This window comes from Pholcus phalangioides, unplaced genomic scaffold (assembly GCF_987345545.1).
Source record: "Pholcus phalangioides strain wild (caught in Gottingen) unplaced genomic scaffold, Ppha-v1.0 ptg000001l_1, whole genome shotgun sequence".
NCBI lineage: Eukaryota > Metazoa > Arthropoda > Arachnida > Araneae > Pholcidae > Pholcus > Pholcus phalangioides.
This window is the reverse complement of record NW_028301594.1, coordinates 876,152-903,326: the sequence shown is the minus strand read 5'-3', so window position 1 is coordinate 903,326 and position 27,175 is coordinate 876,152. Positions and strand designations below refer to the sequence as shown.

At 33.3% G+C, this 27,175-nt stretch overlaps 1 protein-coding gene across 1 annotated transcript in view; it reads left to right on the top strand.

The window, feature by feature from the left end:
* LOC149089632 (carboxypeptidase D-like) overlaps window positions 1–27,175 on the top strand; it is a 55,479-nt gene that overhangs the window by 975 nt on the left and 27,329 nt on the right. The window contains exons 2-12 of the mRNA XM_089232437.1: window positions 2,640–2,782; window positions 6,714–6,883; window positions 10,646–11,106; window positions 15,334–15,525; window positions 18,139–18,425; window positions 20,874–20,982; window positions 22,506–22,648; window positions 22,975–23,141; window positions 24,140–24,404; window positions 24,681–24,789; window positions 26,359–26,617. Of these exons, the coding sequence (XP_089088563.1) occupies window positions 2,640–2,782; window positions 6,714–6,883; window positions 10,646–11,106; window positions 15,334–15,525; window positions 18,139–18,425; window positions 20,874–20,982; window positions 22,506–22,648; window positions 22,975–23,141; window positions 24,140–24,404; window positions 24,681–24,789; window positions 26,359–26,617 (2,305 nt within the window). The remainder of the gene's footprint in view (window positions 1–2,639; window positions 2,783–6,713; window positions 6,884–10,645; window positions 11,107–15,333; window positions 15,526–18,138; window positions 18,426–20,873; window positions 20,983–22,505; window positions 22,649–22,974; window positions 23,142–24,139; window positions 24,405–24,680; window positions 24,790–26,358; window positions 26,618–27,175) is intronic.

Here is a 27,175-nt window from a genome sequence, read left to right as displayed (position 1 = left end):
TGTTTAAATCACACGCACTCGACCCATGGCCCGTGGAGTCATCTGAGGTGGCCCATGACCTCAGACTTAATTGTGTGTTAAAAATGAACTAAGTGGCACATTTCTGGGTCACTTAATTTCTGGGCACATTCTGGGACAAATTTACGGATTTATCACAAGCAGCTGTAGTCATATTTTCAAATGATTTGAGTGTCCTGTGGCACATTCGTAGATTGTTCGAATGACCCAATGCATACTTACAAATCACTGAGGCACACTTCCAGAGTACTTAAGCAACTTGCGGTGCATTTATATATCGCTGTATGAAGTGGCTGACGGTACAGTTTTGTATCTCTTGAGTGGCCTGTGGAATCAGTTCTAGATCACTCAAATTTCTCACTGCACACTGATAGATCACTTAAGTTGCTCTCGATATATTTACTCTTTACTTATGTGATCCGTAGGAGATTTATATATCACTTGTGTGACCTGCAGCACATTTAAAGATGACATGAGTGACCCTCTGTGCTGTCTCAGATCACAAGTGGCCCACATCTGGTATGATGTACCGTACAGTGGAGTCTTGAATGTTTGAGCTGCTGGAGTTTTTCAAAAATTTTCCCTTTCAAAACCTCTGTTTTTCGCCAAGCACAAGTTTTGTTTCATCAACGAATGTGAGTAATTTAAATTAAAAAAAAAAGTCATGGATCCCCAGGCTCCTCTATAGTCAACAGGCCTACAGCGGTACAATTGTTCAATCATTACACTTCACGCGTAGTTATAGAAATTGATGACAGATGGCAGCACTACATATAACAAGCATTACACCGAAACAAACTTCACGTTATAGGTTCACAACATGTATACACACATTCCAATATGTACCAATTCGTTAGAAGTTTGGCAGAGGACTATCAATGACATGCATGCTGGTTTAGTGGTAGGTTCCTCTATAATAAATCTTTATTGCCAAAAAAAAAATAATTAATATCGGACTGCCTGGAGCCTTTGTCAACCTCCGTTAATGAGAGTCTATGGATCTTGGCAGTTGCAGTTGTGTAACGAATTCCAGCATTATATTAAGGGCATGGAACAGCTACAGTATTATCACTTTTGGCAATTTTTTCATTGACAATAAAAACACTCAAAAGTATGACGAGAAGTCACCACGAGTAAAACAGAGTCATGTTTTCTGACGACTTTCTTGCCAAAGAAAAAAAAATAGCCAACACATCATCAAAAAGGGCTGTTATATGAAAAATGACGATGAAAAGAATAGCAAACAAAACAACATTCATAGACTAAATGAGAGATAAGATATAAAGTTTAAAAAATATAATATCCTCAGACCAGATACGGGATTGGAGATAATAAAAACCGGGACTCCTGTTCAAATAATACAACAGCCATTCCAAAAAAAGTTTGGTCAAAAAGTCTCTGGGTTCAATGAAAACACTATTGCGGGATTAAAAACATAACAGCTATTCTGAGGAATTGAATTTTCTGGATGTTATGCCGAAACTAATTTTGAAAAGTGATTTGTCTCCTCTGGGAATCGAACCTGGGTCCCCTTGCATACCAAGCAAGTGTGATAACCAATATACCAGAGAGACTGTTTTCAATTCCTTATAACACGCATTAGTAGCGTGAAGCTCTGAGTGGAGATGTAGCAGCCTCCCTTAACTTTTAACCATTTTTATTCCAGTTGGCGTTTTTGTATTAAGAGATGGTATTTTCAAATATTATTTTGAATTTCAAATATTGGAATTTTCTTTCCAAATGTTAGTTTTTCGGTATAACATTAAGAAAATTCAATTTCTCAGTATATTTCGGACCAAAAAAATACCATCTCTGAATACAAAAACACCAACTGGGGTAAAAATTGCTGTAGTTAAGGGAGGCTGCTTTGTCTCCACTCAACGTGTCATGCTACTAATGTGTGTTATAAGGAATTGTAAAGTTGTCTCTGGCGTATTGGTTAGTGCACTTGCCCGGTATGCAAGGGGACCTGGGTTTGATTCCCGGAGGAGACAAATCACTTTTCTTTCCAAATATTAGTTTTGGCATAACATCCAGAAAATCCAATTTCTCATTATATTTCAGGCTACAAAAATACCATCTGTTAATAACAACTATTACTCAAAAAATTAATTAAAATGGAAATATGACATGTAGAACCTAAGAAAAAAACAAATCCGAAGTGAGAGATATTCCGCGCGCGACAATTAAACCTTTTTACAACATACTGGGGAAACGGCAAATACAACACATAACAAACAAACAAAAAAAATTAAGTAAAGCAAAATTCCAGCAACCCCCTAGGAGGTGACGGCACCTTCAGACGGCAACCTAGTAGACTAAGGAAATAATAATAGCAGATAAATAGAAACCCCATGGTAACTTTTACTCATTACCAGAGTAGGCAATGGCACTCTATTCTGAATGGTATCAATGGTGTGTCTTGACCACGTCAGGATTTTCTCTTGTTTTGCTATTTGCCTTTATCTTTGGTCTTTTTTATATTATTTTTGGGCAAAAGATTTCTTTTCAAGGTGTGATTTACTGTGGGACTTGATTACATTAAAGGTCTACTTAAAAATAATTGTGTACCTTCCTATACTGTGAAACTATACTGTGTATATATTTTCTACCTACTTTAGGTGGCCTTCAAGATTTCAATTACGTATTCAGCAACTGTTTCGAAATCACCTTGGAACTGTCCTGTTGCAAATACCCAAGGGCGGAAAACTTAACAGAAGAATGGAATAATAACAGAGAAGCTTTGATTCGTTACATTGAAAAGGTAATATGTGCATAAATTGTGCTAATAATTATGATAAAAACAATATATTCTGCATTATAAGACACTGAAATGTTCGTGAATTGGAAGTTTCATTCTGAAACTTTGTCATGAGAATTAATTGCTCGAAAATCTCCATTGTTAATTTTTATTCTCATTGCTTAGATTTTTCATTATTTTTTATTCCAGGGAAAAAATTGTTTGAAAAAAATAAATAATTGAGGAGTCATTATATATTCGAGGAAGTATGTTAATTGATTATAATTAACATACTTCCAATATTGCTAGGCCTCTGCCGAACAATATTGAATGAATAAATAAATAAATAATGGTAATTGTGGGGGGAGGGGGGTTGAGAATGCAAGTGGTGTAAGTCGATTTGAAATCATTTTTCAGGAGCAAGAAATTTGAATTTGAGATTATTAGCTATTATCGTGTCAGGAAAATTATATTATTGCCATCTGTTGGCTGTTTCATCAACTTGAATCATTCCTAAGTAGGTACCGTAATTCTTATTATTTTATGTATCTAAGTACAATTCAACCAAATCTTGACTTACACCACTTGCATTCGCAACACCCCAATTATTATTATACACAATCTTGAGCCACATTATTGTGATGGCTAGGATTTTTGTGACGTAAAAAATGACAGAATATGCTGCATAAAAAATGCAATTATGCCCTAAAAACATATGCCGTAAAAACAAAATATGACTTTATAAATAGGCTGACCATATTTCCTCGAGAAAATTTCAGAAAAACAACAATCATTGTCCAAAGTGATGCCATAGGCACACAAATAAAATTGCCAAAAAATCACCAATCATTGTCAAAAAGGATTCCAAAGGTAAGTAAAATTGTCAGTTATTGCTAATATCATCGATAATGTACGTAATATTGCCAATTGTGCTAATAAAAAATAAGCTAATAAAAAATAAGTTTAAGGAAAACGAATACCTTTTCATCATTCTGCTAAAATATGCAAATTGATGTTCTAAAACATGAAAATATGAATTAAATTTGGAAAACTGCGAAAAATACTTTGAAATCATGATCTTGGAAGTCATGAAAAAATACATTAAAAATACAGTAAATCATAGGAAAAAAAAGCCTTAAAATACAAAAAAATCACGAAACAAACAATCTATTACTTGAAAATAGGGAAATATGCATAAACATAAAGAAATATGCAAAGTCATAGAAATCTCAGCCCTAGTGATAATCTATTTTTGACATCAACTGCATGTGGCTGATGAAACAAGACAACAGTTAAGAGCTGACTTAGTGCAAAATTATTGTCACAGTTTGAACAAATTTTTCAGCAAAGCATAGTGGCATGTCTGAAACTGTGTAATTAGTGAAATATTCATGAGTGTGTGTGCTGTTATTATTTAATTGTATCATAACTAGACAAATTGTACTATTGTGAATAACTGAAATAATATCAGAAAGAAATTACAGTGAACAAACATAACTCCATGTATTGCACTGAAGACTTATTGAAGTAATTTTTTTGGCCCTGTGGCAGCTACCTGATGATCCCCATAAACTTTTATTCAGAAAGGCTCTCATAGCTGCCTCAAAAAAACCCATTCTTCTTGGTTTTACAAAGTCTCTCACAAATACCATTTGTTTGAGGAGAATATGCTTTGGTCATAGGATCTGTTAACAAACTTCTAATTTAATGAAAGTGAAAGCTAGGAATGAAGAGTCAAGTTTATCAAAGTGCATAGATAAGTTCCTGTTTGCTTTTTTATTCTGTAAAATAGATTCTCTATCTTATAATGGTATCTATAAACAGTTTTATGAAATCTAAATTTTTTTTCTATTGCGTTTATTCATAGATTCAGAATAAATTTAAAGTTCTCGAAGTTTTTCAACCCACTGTGCCTCTTTTCCCTATTCAATGCTTATTCGCCAACTCCCCAGAGCTGTTTAACAAAGAATATTTTTAAAAAAAACCTTTGTGAGGGTCACTGCTCCACGACGCCCCCTGACAAAGGTTGGTGGCGCACAGTTTGAGAACCCCTGGCCTAAATAAAAGTTTAAAGGGTTTTATTATGAAGGTAGTGCAGAAAAAGTTATATATATATAACGAGAGCTAACCTGTGGTAAATAGAAAGTAATGTGATTTAGAAAAGGGGTTGTTGAATGAAAATTTTAAAAGAAATGTTAGTGATCATAAAAAGATATTTTTTCAAGATTTTCTTAAAAGTGGATATGGATGCTGTTTTTTTAGTAATTTCATTTAGTAAGTTATTGTAAAAATTTGGAACCAGACAGGTGGAATGCTTTTTACCAGTTGCTCTATCAATTTTTGGAATCAAATAAAAATGATTGAATCATTGGGAAGATCTAAAGCCATTAATAGGTAAATAATTTTTTCCCTTCAGAATGAAAACTGACTTATAACATATATTTAATGAATACTAAAGCTTGTGTGATCGTGATCTATTGTTTAGTTATTCTACGTCTGATTAGTAGGGCTCCAATTTCTATATATAAATACAAATACAAATACAACGCCACAACAGGCAAATTGCCCAACGAGGTGGCTGACTTAAGAACATCATGGATCCCCGAGCCCCTACCTACTACTGCTACACCACACATGCACCCCCCCCCGCGCGGAACCCCCCAACGAATCGGTACATGCGGGAATGTGCGTGTACGTGTAGTGCAACCTGACGTAAAGTTTGTTTCTGTGTAATGCTTGTTATGTGTAGTGCTGTCATCTGCCCCCAGTTTTACTAACTATGAGTGAAGTGTTATGGTTGAATGATTTACCGTTGTAGGACTGTTGCTCTCTGTGGCGAGACTTTTTAACGGGGAGATCGGCTCGCATTTGCGCCTTGAAGTTGGGAACCACAGAAAACCAACTTCAGCCGACCACCACTGTGGGGTTCGAACCCGGATTCTCGCATCACGAGTCCGGCACTATAACCACTCGACCACCACAGCGGCAACCACAGCGCTATCATTGCATATTTTTTTATTTTTTACGTATTTTTCTATTTTTACATGATAGGTCATATTTTCACAATTTTAATGCATATTTTGTACATTTCATAATCTTCTATGAAAAGTAAATTTTTTCCTCTCTATTCCAATCCTGCTTCAGACTGGTTTTTGTGGCTCTTGCCTCTTAGGAGAGCTCCTAGTGCTAGGATTTTTATGCACTAAAAATGAAGCATTGTTGCTGATTGGTAAAAATCCTGAAATTCAGGTTTTTCAACCATGGCTGAATTTTTGGAGCATAAAAATACTACCCCTTCAAGGACACTGGTGTGTAGCTGTAAATAGATTAATCATCTGAATCGGAGATGGTAACTTGTGGAAAAAATTGGCTAAAATTGGCAAATGGGGGGGGGGGAAGAAATTTTTTAGCGTTTGTGTTAAATTTCGAGAGGTTTATTAAATAAAAAGAATTATTTATTAATTTATTTTAATTTTCTGCAATACTTTTCTAAAGCTAAATACTGTACTTGGCTAGGTATTTTCACGTATAGATGGCAGCAGATTAATTCTGAATTTGTCGGGAAAAACTTACTCAAAAGGGAAATCTTGGCTGGATGAAATCAGTTAGTAAACGAAAAAGTTTTGTTCATACAATAAGTAATGGTTCAAAATAATTTAGACTGCATCAACACTTCTCATTATCATATTATTTTGGTAAAACTAATGTTATTTGATATAGGAATGAAAAATCTTTTAGGACATATTTTTCGTTTTATAGGGCATATATTTGCAGTTTTTTAAGAGCATAAATGCATTTTTTATAGGTCATATTTTAGAAGTATTTAGAGCATAAAAATCCTAGCCCTACTGATTAGTCCTTTTTTTTAATACAAATCAAATCAGATTATTTTGTTTTATGACAATGGTGTGCAAAAGAAAAGAAAAGTGAAATGGTTTTTTTACATCACATATAGGTTCATATGGGAGTAAAAGGTTTGATAACAGATGCAGTGTCTAAGAAAGGTATCAGTCAAGCATATGTAACCATTTCTACAGTTGATCACAATGTAACAAGCAGTAAAGATGGTCATTATTGGAGGTTATTGCTGCCTGGAATGTACACTATGGAAGTTTCTTCATATGGGTAAGCTCTCAACAGTTGATGCAGGATATGTATGAAAAAAAAATTAATTAATTTTAGACAAAATGTGTGTGCAGTTTTTCCAAAATTTAACTTATTCCTTCTAAATAAACTCATAAATAATAAATAAACTTATTCCTTCTAAATAAACTCATAAATAATAAATAAACTTATTCCTTCTAAAATATTTTTGCTATTTTTAGAATGTTTGTAAGTTTATAAAAATACAGTGTGGAGATGAGAAGTCCTGGACATATTTTGAAAATTAATAACAAATCTACCAATTATTAGATTAATTAAGACAAAGATGTAGGGATTGCACTAAAATACTTACCATGGCCTAGAGTTTTTTTTCTTGATAAGTTAAAAAAAAGTTCAAATTTCACTCATAGGTGGTGCTGAAAAAAGGAAAACTCAGCCTAGCACATAAAATGCAGCACAAACAGTGCATAATTAATTTTTTTGACAATTTGTAATACATAGAAAACTACCATATTTTAACATGAGCACCTTTTTCGCCTGCTTAGATGTAGCCTGATCTGAAAAGGGTGCTTATATCAAAATGTGATAAGTTTATATGTATGGGTCGTCCAGTTGCAAAACTTGTTAAACGCCAATCAGATTTTTTTTAAAGAAAGTGAAAAAGAAACTTTTTGTAGAGTGTATTTTTTAAGCTGAAGCGTGTTAAAATGTTAATGTTATACCGTTAAAATTTTAAATTTCAATCGGCTCAAAAAGTACAACTCTAGAAAAGTTTCTTTTTCACTTTCTTTTTAAAAAAATTGTGCTTAACGAGTAGAATTAAGCAATTGGATGACTCATATATGTAACATAAATTGTCATAAACATTAATTACACAAACTACTTATAATTTGAGCTTTTATTCTAATTTGTCAAAGAAACAATAACTCATGTCATGATAAGTATTTTCTTGTAAACTGCATCTTTTCATGTCGATTGGTTAATTTGTTATTAGTTTTAAAAATGTGTCACCAGTACTTCTCATCCACCCTGTATTTTTAAAATTTTACATAGTAAAGAAAAATATTCTATTCTAGTTGAATATTCTAGCTTCATTTCAGGTGTCAAGAATTTGTAGTAACATAAGCGCATTCTGCTCTTCTTTTCTTTCCTTCGTTTTAATAATTTCAAATTTCATGCTGTAAAGCAGTGTTTCCCAAAGTGGGCAATATCATCCCCTGGTGGGTTATAGAATGGTTCGGGAGCAATAAAAGCTACGTGTATAATATAGGATCCCATGTGTTGGCTTGAGTTGGGGGAGAGGGATTGATAGAACAAAAAGTTTGGGAAACTATACTCTAGCATGAAGTTCCTGAAAAAGTGAGCGAAAGAGCAATCTTTTTGGGAAACATAAGCTGGAAAATTTACAATGAATAGAATTATGGATTTTTTTTACTGGGAGGAGGGGGAGGTAATTTTTGTTTTTTGTATCTCACAGAGAGAGCGCAAAGAAGCACTGCTATGTAGACATAAAACTTAATTGACTTTGGTTTCTGAATTAAAAAAAAACTTTTTAAAATTTACAGTGTTGCTTTCATTTTGAAGAGTAAATATACTTCGCCTAATAATATTCTGAAAATCAACAATGAACAAGGCAGATACAAAACTTTTAACACATTTCAACATGCTATGGGTTTCATCTTCAGAGGATAAAAAATATCATGTGGGCCGACGATCCCGCTTGGATTTTTTACCAAGTTTTAACTTTCAGTTGCTGAGAGGAAAGAAAAATATATGCATGTCCATGTCAAACGTCTTGACCAGAATGGTTGACTTAGGCAGATGTATAGTTTTCTTTCCACTGAGCAACCTAGAGTTAAGATTTGGTAAACAATCCAAGCGGGATCCTCGATCAGTGTGATATCAGGGTATGAACAAATAATTTTATTTTTAAAAAAAATTGTATGGTTTGGATTTAAATTAGAATTTTTAAAATTTAAATTAGATTTTTAAAAATTTAAATTAGTTTTTTTGATTAAAATTAACTGACTGCTTATTAACGAAAACAAATTGTGTTCATCATTAAGAATGCACATTTTCATATCACCTAACTGTTTTTGTTCTCATAATTGCTCAAATTTAATTAAGCATTAATGAATAAACGACAAATGAAGTATTAGCAAAAATTACGAGCACCAAAAATCTGTGTTTATGTAGAGGGCGTGGTAGACCGGTCGATAAGATACTCGCCTAAAATACCAAAGGATGTTTAGAGGTGTCGCGAGTTTGATACCCGGTTCGTCCTTATCAGGAAACGTTCCTGACACAGGGGTACAACAAAAAAACGGTGACTTGACCGCAGCAAAAAATTGCTACCGCAGGGGGTCCCCATCGTGGGGTTAGTGCACCAACCTCTCGATGAGTATAAAAAACAAGCCTGCCGTTCGGAATTGGCGATAAATTGTAGGTCCCGGTCTAATTAGCCCTTGTGTGCAGAAAATGACCGTGGTGTGTCAAAAATGATCAAAATGATCAAATGTGTTTATGTAACATGAAAGGTCGTTGAGCCCAAATTAACTTCATGGATTAAAATTTTTTTGTAGGGAAAAGTGTTTTTATTCATGAACCCACTCCCATTAAAGTGAATGCGTGGTGGCAACTGAGTATCATACATATAGTGCAGGTATCTCAATTCACTCGATGTACAACCAAAGGACCATTCAGCATCAACTAAATAAAACAAATTCTATTGACAATATTGTTTCTTGCACAATGAATGAATGTTTCTGACTTGGATAATGTTACTTAATATTCTACATATTTTCATTCTTTCACAGATTTAATGATTTTGGTAAAAAAACAAGCAAACTCAAAATTTTAATACAAAAAGTAAAGTTGAAAGCCCAATGATATCTGTTGGTACAATATCTATTACTTTGAATCAGTAATTAGGGCAAGGCTATATACAAAAATTATTTTTCTGTTTTTTAATCATGAGAGAACCCTAGTGCCACAATTGCAATACATTGAATATAGTGCAGTTTATCTAAGTTTAGCTCCCTATATGTTTCTTCAATGTTTTCTGTGCACAAAATCTAGAAATAGAGCAGTTTTATTTCTGCATTGTATCTAAGGAGTAAATTTAAGTCTATATTTACCCCAAAGATCTATATTTCTTTTAATCACATATCAGTAACGTGCAAACCATACCAGGTTACATTTACTTCAATATCATTGAAATTATGCGAAAAAAAACAAAATTTAAATTTTGTGATTTAAATCAATGATTTAAAAAAATCATGTGATTTAAATTGTGATTTTAATCATAATTTAAATCAAGCTGATTTAAATCGGATTACCCTGCATGATATTTATTATCCTCTGAAGACAAACACCCATAACTTGTCAAAATACATTAGAAGTTTTGTATTTGTCTTATTTGTTAATGATTTTTTGGAATTGCTTTCGTTAGCTAAGGAATGGCTGCAGCTTCAAGCAGGCTTTTTCGAATGCTAATAAAACGAACTCTATTGTGAACTTAGTATATTCAAAATCTCTCAATACAACTGTTTCCTACATCATTCCCCAATCAATCAACTATTGCTCCTCTCTTGCTGTTGATTTACATTTCCCAAAATGTCACTCGTTGCTCGTGCACAGTCACAAACTCTCTTCCTTTTGAGCAGCTGCTCAATGGCATTTTACACTTTCCTTCATTAATTTTTTTTGTATAGTTTCCTTTAAATTTGTTTTTAATAACTTGGGTATTCCATTTAATAAAATAAATTCATGTATTTTTTTTAGATATCAATCACAGAAACGGAATGTGGCAGTAAAAAAAAATGTAGCAACTATTGAAAATTTTGAACTGGAACCTGTAAACAAGGAAAACATGTTGTATAAAGAAGCTAGTCAGCTGCATAATGCTTCTCTTTACACTCAAGATGAAGATAATGCTACTTCTACCTCTCTGACAACAGACACAACAATATCTGAGACACAAGTTTCAACATTACTGCCAACAATAGGAATCACCACAGAAAAAGTCAAGTCTGCACCTGCTGTATCAACCTTTGAATTTTCAGAGGATTTTGTAACTCCACCTGAATTTAAACATCATCACTTTCCGGATTTGGAAGCTTTTATGAGGAAATTTGCTAAACTTTACCCGAGCATAACAAGAATGTACAGCATTGGCAAGTCTGTTCTAGGGAGAGATCTTTATGTCATGGAGATAAGTGACAACCCTGGCATACATGAACCAGGTATGTTAACTACGTACTCAGTATTTGATAGCACTCAAAAAAAAAAAAAAAAATAAAAAAATAAATAAATAAAATACTAAGAAGTAGCAATTTATTCATTTAGCTATGGGTGATTCTCACTGAAATTGGCCTAAATGGTGTTCCCAGCAGTTTACATAAAATACATTTAACACAGAATTTTTTTTTCATCACTTCTTATTTATATTCATTTCTAAAACCTCCTGTCACTCTGATTATAATTTTTTCATCAATCGATTATTTTAATTTGCTTGAACAAAATTTCATTTGTTAATCCTTACAGTAGTCATCCTGCGATATCTCGTCTAACTTGATCTGTTTTGTTTCCATCACTCCAAAATATCTTGGGTTTTCAACGCGCTTTTATTTCCAATGAGGTAGTTTTAATGCAGATCAGGAAAATTTTAAAAACCACTGAAAGGGCTAAAGAAAGGACCTACTCTTGACTATCCCTAGCTCATTTTCAAATTTTAAAATCATAATTTTCAATCTTAAAACAAAATTATTATTTTGAATAATATATGTTTTTAGAGCTAGTATACTTTCATATTTCATCTTTTTTACAATTTTGAATATTTTTTATCAATAGTTTATAGCAAAATGCAAATTTTCCCCAGCTTTTTTTCCCATTTGTGGCATTTGAAAAACATTGGTTCAAGTCCTACAACACAAATTGCCACCTATCAAATTTTCTACTGAGAAGGTTAAAAAGAATATAGCCATCACTTGAACCTCCTTTTAAATCAATCAAAATTGTAAATTACTTCACAAATTAGATTTATTTAGGGGAAAGTATGCAAGTTATTTTATTAAATGTTTTTCCCCTGGCTTTTTTTTTTTTTGAGAAATATATAATTGAAAATTATTTTCACCTTTTTAGATGTTTCAGTTCAGCGACATCTATTATTTCTGAAAAGCACATGTTTTCAACATGCTCAGTCTTTGATCAGTGTTTTAATACATATAAAAATGTCTTTCTCCTAGCATTAAGTAACCAGAAGGAATTTTCGACCATAAGTTAGAGGATAAAAAATAAATCTAAATTTTTTTCTTGGTTGCAACATCCAACTGTAGTAATGTTTCGTCTAAAGACTTTGCTTTGAGAATGCAACTCATGCTCTAGCAAAACAGAGATAAGTTATAAATCTGTTGTCTACATAAAATGGATGAAAAAAAAGATAGAAACGCAAGTAAAAAAGAAATGAAAATGCAATTGATAAAAAAAATTATTCAGAGTATCAGTGCTTGTCCAAGTTGAAAATGAAATACCAAAAATATGTGGAACATGTTGCGAGTGCCCAGCATAAATATCAAGTTAAATGCTGAAACAGGCAAAATGCTTTGTCGGATTTTCCTACCTTTTAACATTGTATTTTTCACCATGAAATTTTAACAAACTTTGTTGCTGACTATATTTCATTTATTAGCAGGTAAAGATTTTTTTGGATTGCGTTGTTGACTTTTGTTTTTGATAAATTTTTTTTTTTTTTTTTGTCCTATTTTGCCAGAATGACATTTGTGCATACAGGACAGATCAAAAGTCACTAGACTTTTTAAAAATTCATAAAAATCGAGCACATCATAATAAAAGTATGTGGTTGGCATCAAAACTCATGTCAGAAATTTAAAAAAAAATAATAATAATAAATAAAATAAAATTTCATTACTATTCATTGAAATTTATTTAAAGGAAAAAAAAATTCAAACTGGAAAACATTAACACTAGAACCAACAATTTCTTCTACCTAAAAAGACAGCTGCTGGTCAAAATGATAGGAGGTTGATTTTTGCTACATACTCCCGGTTTTTTGTAATTTTTGTTATGTTTAAATAAAGGGTTGGCAAAAAGTCCATGAAAATTTTAAAAATGCATAAATCCCAGGAAAATAACCAAAATAAAAAACAGTTTGCAGGGATAGCATCGCTAGGTCACAGGAATTTTTTTAAGACAGGAAAACCCTCTCTCAAAAACAGCCAATAGGTGACGCTGACGTACACAAGTCAAAGAAAAGACATGCAAATAACGAACAGAATGCCTCCAAATCGTTTATTACAGCCGTATGTGTTCCACAGGGAATAACACATTGCAGGTGAGTCACAAATCCAGCAACGGCAGAGTGCAGCAGGTCCACATACACGGTTTACAATGGTGAATTGGTTGTGGATTAGGAGTGCAAGTTCTTATAACAATTTCATTTGCATATTCCCACAGAAGTCACTCGTACCAGCACCTATCGGCTGTTTCTCGAGTTATTTTTTTCAGGTCTTAAAAAAATTCTCATGACCTAATGATGCTAACCCTGCTAACCGTTTTTTATTTCAGTTATTTTTCAGATTTTTATTCATTTTTAAAAATTCTACAGACTTTTTGCCCACCCTGTATATGTATCAGTGAAGGCAAGCCATTAAAATATGAGAAAATAGGATTTTTTCGATTAAAATTCATAATTAAATTTTATTTTTAATATATATTGGAAAAATTTCTTGTAGTATAACAAACAAGAAATATTAATATTCAAAACAACTGTGCATCACACTTTTTACATTTTTCAAAACTTATTTGAAATGCAATTTACATTAGAAATGCATTTTCCATGCAAAGATTTCTTATCCATCGAAAATATATTGTTTGTTTTGTTATTATATGGCAAAATCTGACATTGCTACATGCCATCTGATACAGTAGTGATTGTTGTTATCGGCAAAATAAAGTGTTCCAGACTCTGTCATGAAACTGGGCTGGAAGAGAACTTGGCAACAGGACAAGTCCAGTGGCAAAGTTCTGGCGTTCATTCATTAATTGTTGTTATCTACAAAATTCTGATTTCAGCACAAATATGGTTCTCTAAGATTTTTAGCTAATTTTTACAAGAAGGAAATAACATTTCCATTTGTTTTCTGCAAATCAACCAAGCATTTATTGAGGCTAAATTGAAAAGTTATAGAAAATATTCACTGTCAATCTGTGCTTGGATACTTACACAGAGTGCTTTCGAGCTATGAGATCAACATTTTCAACGCTGTACTTTGTTTAATTGTAAAACTCAATGGTTTCAAGAATTTTTTTCTTCTCAGTATAAGAATATGTATTTCAACATTTGAATGCATTGAATTCAGTAGAAGAATATTTTCCTTTTTCTCACCCTGGAAAACACTCAATGTAACACTCAATTTTAATAATGCGATCCTCACGTATTCCCAAGAAATCTGTATGATCTGTCCAGGAAATGGAATTAGAATATTGAAACGGTCAAAATGACAGGCTGTGGTGACAGTGCCCACCACTGGGTAATGCTGTCTACGTAATAGGGAAAAAAGCGCACCTGCGCGATGGTGGAACTGAACTTCATACATACATACATTATTTGTTATATCATCAGGATCCTCATACATACATTATTTGTTAAAGCAGTAAATAAATAATCTTTTACTCCGATCTGAGGACAAGGGTTGAATAATTGAGTGGTATTAATTGGTACCATGAGTATCAACCCCCAGATGCTGAGAGTAGCTCTGGGACAACAGGCTGTGGTGACAGCACCCACCACTGGGTGATGCTGTCTACGTAATAGGGAAAAAAGCGCACCTGCACGATGGTGGAACTGAACTTGAGTTTCCCGCTCAAACCAGAGAGTCACGCTCAATCTTGTAGGTTCTGAAAGTTTAATTGCATAATAAATGTTAATTACCTATGAATTGTGAAGGAAGTGTTTGTCTTCAGCTGCCACATTCCTTCTACAACAGGGCTTGGTCCTTCTAATGTTAACAAATAATTATTTCTAATGTGTAAGTAATAAACAAAACTTTAACAGTGCTTAATTAATTTATGAATAATTTATTACATTAATAGTTAAAATACTGAGGGAAATGAGAAATATTTTCTCTTGGGCATTTATGACTGTGATATGGTAAAAACTAGGTTATCATGTACTAATAATTATATGTATGAAAAATACAGCTGTAGACTTTAAATTTTATGAACTCGTCTTCTGGTCCAAAATAATATACCATTCTTTTGAATGTCTTTCCTGACCTATTTATGAACTTTTGATTTTACTAACTAATTAGTCGACCTTGTACAGGTTTGTAAAAACGAGCATTGACTGTATATTTATTATTATAGTGTTCATGATGTATCATTAAAGCTTAATGAGATGTAAAAGTTTGTGATTAATTTTTTTTGTATAATATTTGTATTTAAAAAAAAAGGTGAACCAGAGTTTAAGTATGTTGCTAATATGCATGGCAATGAAGTGGTTGGTCGGGAGCTGCTCCTAACTCTCATACAATACCTGTGTGAAAACTACAACAGATCTGACAGAGTAGCAAACACGGTGAATTCCATTCGACTGCACATCCTTCCTTCAATGAACCCTGATGGATATGAGAAAGCTCATGAGGGTAAGTATCTTCATCATTCCATAACATCAGATTAGTGAGTTTGTGATAGTATCTACTATATTGCCATATTCTGTGTGTTGTGATCTTGTTTTTCTGTCATATTCTGTTCTGATGACTATAATTGATTTTTAGATTCTTTGAATTCTTCTCTTTATTATCAACAGGAAGAAGTTGAGTTACTGTTCAAAAACAAAATAAGATAATAACTTCAAAAAATTTATCATCTCGTACTCTACCTTAAGTGAATACATACAGTATCTGCTCGAATATGAAAGGATCTGGCATATAAGACAAGTTATGATTTTAGAAATCAAAATAAGCAAAAGTACAAAAGCAGATTTATTAATTAAACTCCTTTTGTGTGTTTATTCATAGATAATAGCATAAGTTTTTAGGACGTAAATGCAGGTCAATGTAAGTTGGGTTATTATTTATTGTGTTTGGGGAATTTCTGAATAGATTCTGGGGGTTGGGCACTGAGAAAGGGTGTTACAAAATACTGTGGGAGTTCAAGCATCCACTGTGCCCCAGGCTCTGATACCACTGTTGGGGTCCATGTATCTGGCCCAAGACTGTGAAATAAATAGAGGAGTTCCCAGAAGTATTGAAAACTTTCACAATTGTCAAAATTATGTCTGTCATAAATTCAGAATTTTCGAAATTCTGGAACTATTTCTCTCGTTGGTTTTTGATTGTTTTATTAATCAATTTTTGGTTATTTTATCAATAAATTTCCAACTATTTTACACTCCCTCTGATTATGACCTTAACTTTGTCATTGATATTGATTGCATGCTGCCATCCACACCACTTGAGACATGACCCTACCTTCCTTATTTCCTGGTTTTTTTTTTTCTGTTCTTTCATCAAATTTTTATGCAAGAAGGCATGGGTTCGAGTCCAGGCGGAGACAAGATGACCTTTCTTTCCTAGTTCACCTCGGCATAAAATCCAAAAAATGTTTGTTTCCTTGGTATATTGGGCTGAGAAAAAAGCTGTCCATCTCTATCGGTGACAGTTTTTGTTTAAACATTTGCTCACGCATATAGAACAACATAGGTTTTTAAAGCACTGAAAATTGAATTAAAACCCAGGGCCGTCATTTCAACGGGGGGGGGGGGCAAAGAACATGTACTCAGTGTATGCATATATATATACCATTTCTAGTGTATTTTGTAAGGCCGAAGGCCGTGCCCCCCCTCTCCCCCAAATGACGGCCTGTAGAAACCTCATCTTTTATGTGAGTAAATACAGTATTTGCTCACCCGAATGCATAGAGATGTTTTAGTAAAACATCTACCAACTTGTGATACTACAACCTCTGATGATAAAGTTCGGTGAATAGTTCTGTAACATTAACGTAGATGAAATGTTAACGAAAGTTGCCTTACTGTCGCTTCAAAATAGTCACCTCCCATTACTATGCACCGCTGAGATCTCCTATACGTGTCCTGGAAACTTTGCAAGAAGTCTTTTTTTGGGATGGAGTTCAAAAGACTCGTCACGTTTCATTGAATGTCAGGAATATCGTCAAATCTCTTTCCTTTCAAAGCAAGTTTGAGTTGTGGGAATAGGAAGAAGTCTGGAGGATTGAGATCTGGCGAGTATGGTGGATGTTCAATTTGCACCACCCGCTTTTTTGCCAGGAACGGGTTGACGATATTGGCTGTGTGAGGGCGAGCATTGTCGTGAACAAGAAACCATGAACCTTGTTGTGCGTACTTAGGTCGTACCCTGCGTAGACGTTTCATGAAGCGGGTCAAAATTTCAATGTACCTTGCAGGTACATTGAAATTACAATTCCCTCAGGTAGAAATTCCTTGTGGATTTTCCTGTTCTCAGTTAAGAACCAACGCACTTTGTAAAACAAGTCTGTCACGGAACACAAACGACGCTCAACTGAACAATGGTGGCGGCAGATGGTCAACACCTGCCGTTACGCATGTGCAGTGTTTTGCTTCACCAGTGTTGCCAGATCTGCTGTTCTGACTTCATTCACCGAACTTTATTGTCAGAGGTTGTATAAAATATATGGGATTTATGACAATCTAGTCATTAAACAATGCGTGAAACAGAAGAAAGTAAAATGTACGTAAAATAATTTTAACATTTTTTCAGCACAATGTGAGTCCTTTTGTCAAATAAATATATACTTAATAGGTATCCATAGCAGGAAAATCTTGACATATTGACTCGGGTTGCTTATCAGGCACAAATGATATCAAAGTTGATCTAGTCAAATATTTGATTTTTATACCTTAACATCGATTTGCCTTTCACATTGTTCATTTACTGTTAATATTTTGCTTAAGCAAAATTGTGTTATCTCAAATATTTTTCTATCTAAATAGAATCATTATACCATAATTGGCAGTGGGCTTAGCAATTGTTGCTAAAATTATAATAATTACATTTACAGGGAAAAAATTAAGACTAGAAATTTAATTTATGTGACTTAAAAATCTGAAAATATTAAACCTCTCTAACAATAATAAGAAATTAAAAACTGTATTAAACTATTGAAATTTAATATTAACAAAAATGGTAATAGTGTACTCAGTGGGAAAAAAATCGATAATATTAATGTTCAGTTTTTTTTACTCATGTTCTTAGGGAATTTCATAGGAGATCCTGGAAGAAAAAATGCAAATAATGTGGACCTCAACAGAAATTTCCCTGATCAATTCGGAACTACAAAAGATAATGCAGTTCAGCAACCTGAGACATCTGCGATAATGAAGTGGACTGTTTCTCTTCCATTTGTTTTATCTGCCAATTTGCACGGAGGAGCGCTTGTTGCAAACTATCCATATGATGACAATGCAAAAATGCATGATGGTGGTTACAGCGAAAGTCCTGATGATTCAGTGTTCAAAAGATTAGCCACTGTTTATTCCCAGGTAATTTTTATTGTCCATTCCAATTTCTATCAACCTATTTCAGATGTACACATTTGTTTTTTACTCTTTTTGTTATTGTAAATTCCTGTTGTTAAGCAACCAGAACTTAATATGCACAAAATTGAATTTTTTTAGATACAAAATTTTTTTAGATGCAGCTTACATAATACAGTCGATTCCCATTTTAATAAATACTGTTATAGCAAAAATCTTGTTTTAACAAAAAATTCTGTGATTCCCCCGTATAAGTGTACATAGGAACAATGTAAAAATCTGGAATTCTTTTATAACAAAATTTGTTATTATGAAGTGATTTTTCTGGTCTCTTGTAGTTTATTATAACAGGATTTGACTGCAGTAGTAATACCGTGTACTGTATACAAACAATTTATCAATTATCTTCACATATCTGAATCGACTATAAAGAAAAGCTTTTTGGAATTGCTATAAGCTACTACTACTAAATTACACATGCACCTCATCCACATTCCTCTTTGTAACTTCTAACAAATTGGTACATGTTGGAATGTGCGTGTACATGTAGTGAACCTGAAGTGAAGTTTTTTTTCTGTGTAATGCTTGTTATGTGTACTGTTGCCATGTGCCATCAGTTTTTCTAACTACGAGAGAAGTATAATGATTAAATAGTTGTATTATTGTAGGTCCGTTGCTTTCTTTGGCGAGACTTTTTAATGGGAATTGCTATAAGTTGTAGCTCCTAGTAATTAACACTTCACTTCTGAAATATAGATGGTGGCACTGAAAAACCAGACACAGTGCTAGATACACACTAAGACTACAGTGCACACGCACACACTTGCACAACACACTCGGTAGTAAATTGCCCATGTGGATAGACTGGAGTTGTGCTTAGTTGAAAGAAAAAGCTCCCTGTAATTTGTCCTAATATAGGTAAAATTAGAGTAATGTGACAAAAATTATAAAATGATATCAGGTGTGATAATAAATTATTTAAAATTAATCAAGGGTTTTTAGCAACCTGAGAAAGTCGAGGAAAATCCAAGAAATGAAAAATGGTGAGTGTTGAACAGTTTGTAAAAGTCAGGGAAATAGGAAAATATGTGATAAAAGTCAGGAAGAAAATTCTGCAGAGTAACTGAAACTGAAAAACATTTTAGATGGTTAAGATTTTGAACTGCTTTGTCCAGCAGCTATGGTCATTGAAAGTTAGGGAAATTTTTAATCTTTAATCAGGGAAAATGATGAAGCAGATTTTAGTGCAAACCTTGTAACTATCATATTTTAATGTGTATACGAACCTCGTTTTGCCAAAAATAGTGGGGGGTTTCTTATACATGGATACAGTGAATGCTCATTATAATGACTCCTTTCGTTTCAGGGAAAACAGGCATTATATTGGGTGGTCGTTGTGTTGAAAGGAAAACATGGGATAATATTTATATTGAAAAATTTGGTACTTATCCTACTGGTCATTGTAACAGAATGGTAGCTATAATGTGGGATTGTTATAACAAGCATCAACTGTATTGAAAATATCCTTGATGAAACTTCTTTCTTCCAAATTTTAAGCCAAAAAAAAATCAGGGGGTTCCTTTTATAGGTCAACTATTCATCTGGTTACAACGGGATTGTCGTCATTAAGATTTTTTGCCTAATTATTTAAATTTTTGAAAAATAATTATAATTATTTCAGTTATTATATATGTTTTTTTTATGATTTAAAAACACAGTTAAGAACATGATGTGTGAAGTCAGTTTCAATGTATTCATAAAAAAATTTATATAATCAGAAATATATATATTTTTTATTAGCTTCAAACCTTTAAAAGAAAAGGAAAAGGAGAAATTAATTGACCAGCTCACTGGTCGAAATACAGTATTTGATTGCCTGTTAATGTTTTATGCTAGTTTGTAACTGTTTTTTTTATTCCCCTTCATGATTTTGGATTGCATTTAAATTTTCAATGCCTGTTGCGATAAACTTGAAAATTGTAATTGTGAGTTGTAGTCGAAGAAAGTTTCACATTATTTAAAACAAAGTATTAGCTTAATCTAAAGAATTTTCATTACAGTTATAGAGATTTTATTATATTAGAGCTTTATATTCATAAAGTTTTGAATGATGATGATTTATGCATCTGGTGATTAATATCGAAGCCAATAAAAATTTAACTGTGTTTTTTTTACTTTGCTTACAAAGAATGGAACTGGGTAAGTAGGTGTTTTCAGTTTTACAAAAAAAAAACAAAACAAATAACAATATAGCCCATATATATTTTTCTCACTAATGATACATATAGGGAGATGTGTCTATTCTATTACTTTCTATGTTGAAGTCATTTGTGAAGTGGGGGGGGGGGAATACCATTTTTATAGCTGAAAATATGGAATCATTTCTGATTCACCAGATTCATTAATTTCCATTTAATTAGTTTACCTGAATATTTATTGAAATGTATGTTACAGCACCATCCCAGAATGCATCTAGGTCTACCCTGTGATGCTGGTGGAGATCGCTTGGATGATGCTTTTCCAAATGGAATTACTAATGGTGCTCATTGGTATGTTTTATCTGGTAAGTTTATTACATCTTACGAGTATTTATACTTACAAAAAACCATATTTTCATATAATTTCTGATTGATGCAATGCTATTGAAGTGAAGCTTCTTTACGAACTAAAGAGTGAAATTTTGTGAGGGAAAGAAAATCCATCACAGAAAATGTGGAACGCTTTCTTTTTCCTCAAAGCCTGTTCCATAAAATGGCTGATTGTGTGATGAAGGCTGAGAAGCAGATGGGTTAGGGTGATGGTGTTGGGTATGTCAATAGAGATTTGGCCATGTAAAAAAGTGAAGTTGGGTGGAGGGTTGGTATGGTCGCTTTGTTTTGGGCAATCGGGCAAAGACAGTTCATTACCTTTCTATACACCCCCCCCCCCATGACGAAAGCACTGGAATCGTAGAGCGTCCACTTTATTATGAGGGCCGATGCACACGATTTGGAAGAAAAGAAAAATTGGTTAGGTTGGAGTGGGAAAGAGTGCGTGTTCCCACACTATTTGCACAGCCTAGATATTAAACAACCTATAAGTTTCACTTCTATCATGCAAGATTCTCACACAGATTTTTTTTCCGCAGCAATAAGCAATAATACTGTGTATTATAATTATGCATTTGAAAAAATACAGAAATTGTTCGGAAAGTAATGTTACATATTGTATAACAAGAGAAGTAATACTTTATTGTATATGTTACCAACACTGACTTTGACTATAACCCTTCACCTTTTCTGTGGTGCTCTTTTGTCTTTGTAATGCTGAGTTTAGTTTGAGTAGCAAAAGTTCACAATGGAGCAGTGGCATTTCAGAATCCTGCTAATAGTGAATAATTTTTAATAGACTTTTATCTCAGAAGTAACCAATGAAAAAGGCAATGAAAAAGGAAAACCTAAAAACTCCTTATTCATTTCAACTTCATGGTTAATTCTGAGATTATATCAGATAAAAGGGAGGATTTTTACTTTTCCAGAAATGCTTTCGATAAATAGTAGCCATTGTATATTTACTTTCAAAACACCCTTGTAGTTCTGTGTTTTGTGTAAGCAAAACAATTATGATAAAATATAATATGCATAAAGTGTTTCTGGTGGTTATCATGAGATATGGGGTGGGTTAAAATATTTTGCTCATGTTTAAAAATTTAAATATTTTTATAGCAATATTGCATGGCCATGTTTTACTGTGTCTTTATGTCAGCAGTGACTTTTCAGTTAGAAAAGGACCATTCCCTGGATGGATCATGCTGATCCCTAGGGAATATGTGAGGATAAAGTTATTATAAAAAAAAAAAATTCTTTGAAACATAGACTGGGTCTGCGTTCCCTTAGGATGTGTCTTTATGTTCTGGTTCTATGTTAATCAATTAAATAGCTTGCATGATTTTTCTGGAATGCATGAACTTATAAATGCATCTTTCTTTTACACATCTACAACATTTTAAAGCGTTTTTGTATGTAAATGACCATCTGTGTTAACAATGTTTTGATTTATGCTTGGTGAAATTGATTAGAATTTTTTTTTTTTGAAATTATATTACAGGAGGTATGCAAGATTGGAATTACTTGCACAGCAATTGCTTTGAAGTGACTCTTGAACTAGGCTGTAACAAGTATCCGAAAGCTGTGAATTTGTCCCATTACTGGGAAGAAAATAAAGAATCCCTCTTAGCTTTTATAGAACAAGTAGGTGCACAATCTCCTAATTTATTTATAATGATTTGAAATGTAGTGAAAAATATTTGTGAAAATTTGAAAGATATTAATGAAGAATTAATACAAAAAATCTGAAGTAGTGTTATTAACTTGCAAAAATCATGATTGAGAGTCTAAGAGCATAATTTTTGAATCTGAGTAAAGTTTTCATGAGCTAATGACAAAAACACAACTTTTTACAACTTTTTTTTTTTTTAAGATTGAGCTTAAATTTTATATCAATTTGATAAATCATGTGGTAATTTATACTAATTATATATTATATTTTTGAATTATGCTTATAATAATTTGTACAGGTACATACTGGAGCACATGGTTTTATTAAAGACATCAATAATCAACCCTTTCCTAATGCAACGATAAGTGTCAGCGGCATAGATCATGACTTGATTTCTGCAGAATATGGAGATTACTGGAGACTTCTGAATCCTGGCAAATATCTTATTTCTGTATCTGCACATGGGTAATAATTTCTTTGTTGTTCTTTAATGCATATGAGCCGGTATTAGAATTTGTGAAGTATAGTGATACCTCAGCTTATGAATTTTCAGTGAACAGATTTTTTCTGCAGTATTTCTACCTCAGCTAACAAATTGGGCTAACAAATATTTTTGTAGATATGGATGCACATCTAACATAACATACCACGTTAAAGAGGGCCTGGGTTTGAGTCCCAGTGGAGACGTGATGACTTTTCTTTCAGAGTTCACCTCAGCATAATATCTGGAAAATAACTGTTTCCTTGATACCACGTTATGATCTCAAATTTTGCATCAATGATCATCAGAATTATTGTCACTTGATTAATTTGTATAGAAAATCAAAATCTCTTCCCAAATGTATCTCCACTTCTCTTTCAGAAAGTTTTTGAACCATTTCATCTAACATGAAAAATTAACCTAAAAGAAAATGGATTAAAAAAGAAAGCCTAAAATGTTTTCAGTACACATTTTTAAGAGCAAGACTCTTGAAAACAAACTGATCGGTCTAGATATTTTGTGACCTTATGTTTTCTATCTCCATGCATCAAGACAAAAATAACACCTATGAACTCAACCGGGTTGTGCACATAATATAAAATAAAAAGATCTTCAGTTTCTTATCTTCCTGGAGAACTTCTCATTTATCCAATAACAAACAATTGATAAATATTGTATGTTAAAAACATATCTCGGTACTTTTTCTCCACTCCCACTTGATTTTTACGGATGAATGATGGTGAAAAACGTAGTGATTGTATGAACTATAATTTGTTTTTACTTTAAACAATTTTTTTTTTTACTTTTAATCTCATTGGATTCATCATTGAGTCTAATTTTGATATGATGATGAATATCTGGGTTTTTATTATTTTGTATTTGGTTTTAGCCTAAATGTTTTACTCATGATTTTCTTTTCAAATTGAGCTAACTTCATTATGTGATGAAGATAGCCTCTATGGACAGTTTTTTTTATTTTCAGATATGCAAGAAACACTAAGGAGGTTACTGTTCCAGATAGTGGTTCTGTGCAAGTAAATTTCACACTGGACAATAAATTTTTGGATTGGTCTCAAGAAAAAGATTTTGGTATTATGTCAAACATAGAGAATAGATATCTCAGTGACAATGAAATTCACAAGGAAATTATATTTTTGTCTCGTGAACATCCGGACATTGTTAAGCCCATGTCTAATTTTGGTAAAAGGGGAAAAAACGTCCTAAACTTTGCTATTATATCATCAGAGGTAATTATTTTAATCAAGTTCACTTTGCTTGGATTTCCATCCCCTGAATCAATATATTTTAAAATATTTTCAATCTTTGCATCTGAAAAGTCAAGATTTTCTGTTGTTAGTGTTTATAATTAGTTTTCTCCTTAATATGCTTGTTTTACCTAATTTTCAATACTTTTATCACAGATAAAACTGCTATTGAGTAATTTTAACTACTATTTTAAACTGGTATGAATAATTTGTATTGAATCCAATTATTGTTTTCTGACCACTGAGAAATTTTTACAGGTGAAATCTATTGCGAGAAAATTGCAGATAGCAGTACTGGGTGGTTTGCATAAAAGTCAGCCTGGTGGAAGGGAACTATGCATTAGACTTGCTCGTCATTTGGTGCAAGGTATGTTGGTGCATATCACACTCCAAACTTGGTGTAAGATTACATGTCATTGCCAATGTTCAAAATCTAGTCAATAGTGAACTGCTCATACTTCGGACATTGCCTTAACACGCACACTCATGCACCGTACAAATTGGAAATCACATTCTGAATATTCAGCAAAGCAAACCAATAGCTCAGGTAATGATGGTATTAGTGATCTTAGGCTTTTTTTTTGTGATCGTAAACCTAATGCTGATAATAATTTTCATCTTGGGTGCAGTGATAGAATGCTCTGCTGATAAAGTGCAAGAAGCACCGGGGTCTGCAGATTCAATCTCAGAGCTTGACACAAAAAACATTCTTTCCACCCAAACTTGAGTTAGCTGTAGAAAGAAGATGTCATTACAAGATATTTCTTTCAAGTTCCCCCCACTGTCTACAAAACTGATCCGAAGTATAACTTAGGTCCCAAGATTAGAGGACAACTTGACACATGTAACCTGATACTGAATTGCTTGAGCTTTGAGTTGTTGTATTTGGTACAGATTAAAGCTGGTACAGATATTTAGCTAAAAAACCAAGATGATTTGGAAATTTTAGAGAGGGAACAAGTGTACTATATTTCCTTGGCTTATCCACTACTACTTCTTAACTGAACATGTACCACATACACATTCCTCTGAGGAATTTTGAATGAATCAATACATGTCAGAACATGTTGCGTAAGTGTATGTATATGCATGGCCCTAACCTATTTATGTTGATGGAGTTGTCCTTGTTTTTGTTCTTGCTAGTGCTGCCATCTGTGTTGAAGTAAAGATGGCAATGCTTGAATTTTCATGTTATGTAAGTTTCATGTTGAAAGTCTGCTTGCTCTCTGTGGAGAGACTTTTCCAAGTGGGAGACTGGCCTCAAAGTTGGAAAACTGCAGAAAACCAACTTCAGCTGACCACCACTGTGACGGCAATGGGACTAGAACCTGGATCTATGCAATGTGAGTCTGTCACTATGACCGCTCGACCACCACAGTGGCGGCTTATCCACTGTAGTGCTTATGTTTTAAAAAATGTAATTTTAAAGGCTTGCATTATTTTCACTGATGCGATGCCTACACACTCTAATTTTTTTTTTTCAAAAAAACATCATTATTAATAAATCGACTGTAAATATTACTGTGTAACATTTGAATTTCAATTAATTAAATTGTTTGTTTCAACTATTCAGAGTTATTTCTAAGTATTTTATAACAAATATTGCTAGTAGGATACAGGAAAAAAGTAAGTAAATGAAAGTTTAGTTTTATCTTAGAATGATACGGGGGATACGCCGATGTAATGCTTAGGTTCAGTGTACAAATACATTATTAAGTTCTCAGCACACTGGCATATAATCAGACATACATTATATATATGTTTTTATTGAAACAGAAAGATGTAAGATATACTTAGTTGTGAGGTATAGAAAATGCTGCATTTCTCCATTCTATATCGTTTGCATAATAGATTGTGTTAGGTATAATGGAAATGTGTGCAGAATACATAAGAATTTGACTGTACACGAGTAGTAATTTTTTTACATTCTTTACAGGTTATGTTCACAAAGATCAAAGGGTGTTAAAAATTTTGGAAATGTCTGCTATTCACATCTATCCTGATGTAGATATCACGTCAATGTCAACCTCTGGGGGCAATCTTGATGTAAATATTGAACGGGACTTAGATCTTGGAAATAAGTTTGGGGATGATTTTGATGGTGTCTTTGATGCCGTAGAAGCATTGAAACAAAACTTCAATGCTTATGAGTATTCTGCTGCTATAAGTTTGGAAGGTGAAGGTTTGAAAATCAGGTAAGTTATGGTTTTCAATTGATCTATGTTCGAAGTGTAAAGCAGTTTGATGTTTATTTTTGCTAAGAAGCTGCATCAATATATGACCTTATGTTTTAGTATATGTATATTCCAACTTCATATGAGCCAGTCTCCCACTTGAAAAAGTCCCTCCTCAGAGAGCTGGTAGACATTTAACCATGAAAATTCAGGCACCTGCCACTTTCATTTCAAAAATCATATACAGATTTTAGCACCATTTGAACACAAAATATGCATAATGCTGATAACGTTTTTACATTAGGGTCACACATATAGCCACACACACACAATCCTATCTGACATGTACCAATTGGTTAGAAATTTGTGCATGTACGGTTAAGTACTAGTATATGTGTGTTACAGTCTAAGTCTGAGCCGCTGTGGTGGCCGAGTGGTCATAGTGACGGACTCGCATCACGGGGACCCGGGTTCGAGCCCCATCGTCGCCACAGTGGTGGTCGGCTGAAGTTGGTTTTCTGTGGTTCCCAACTTCGAGGCGCAAATGCGAGCCGATCTCCCTGTTAAAAAGTCTCGCCA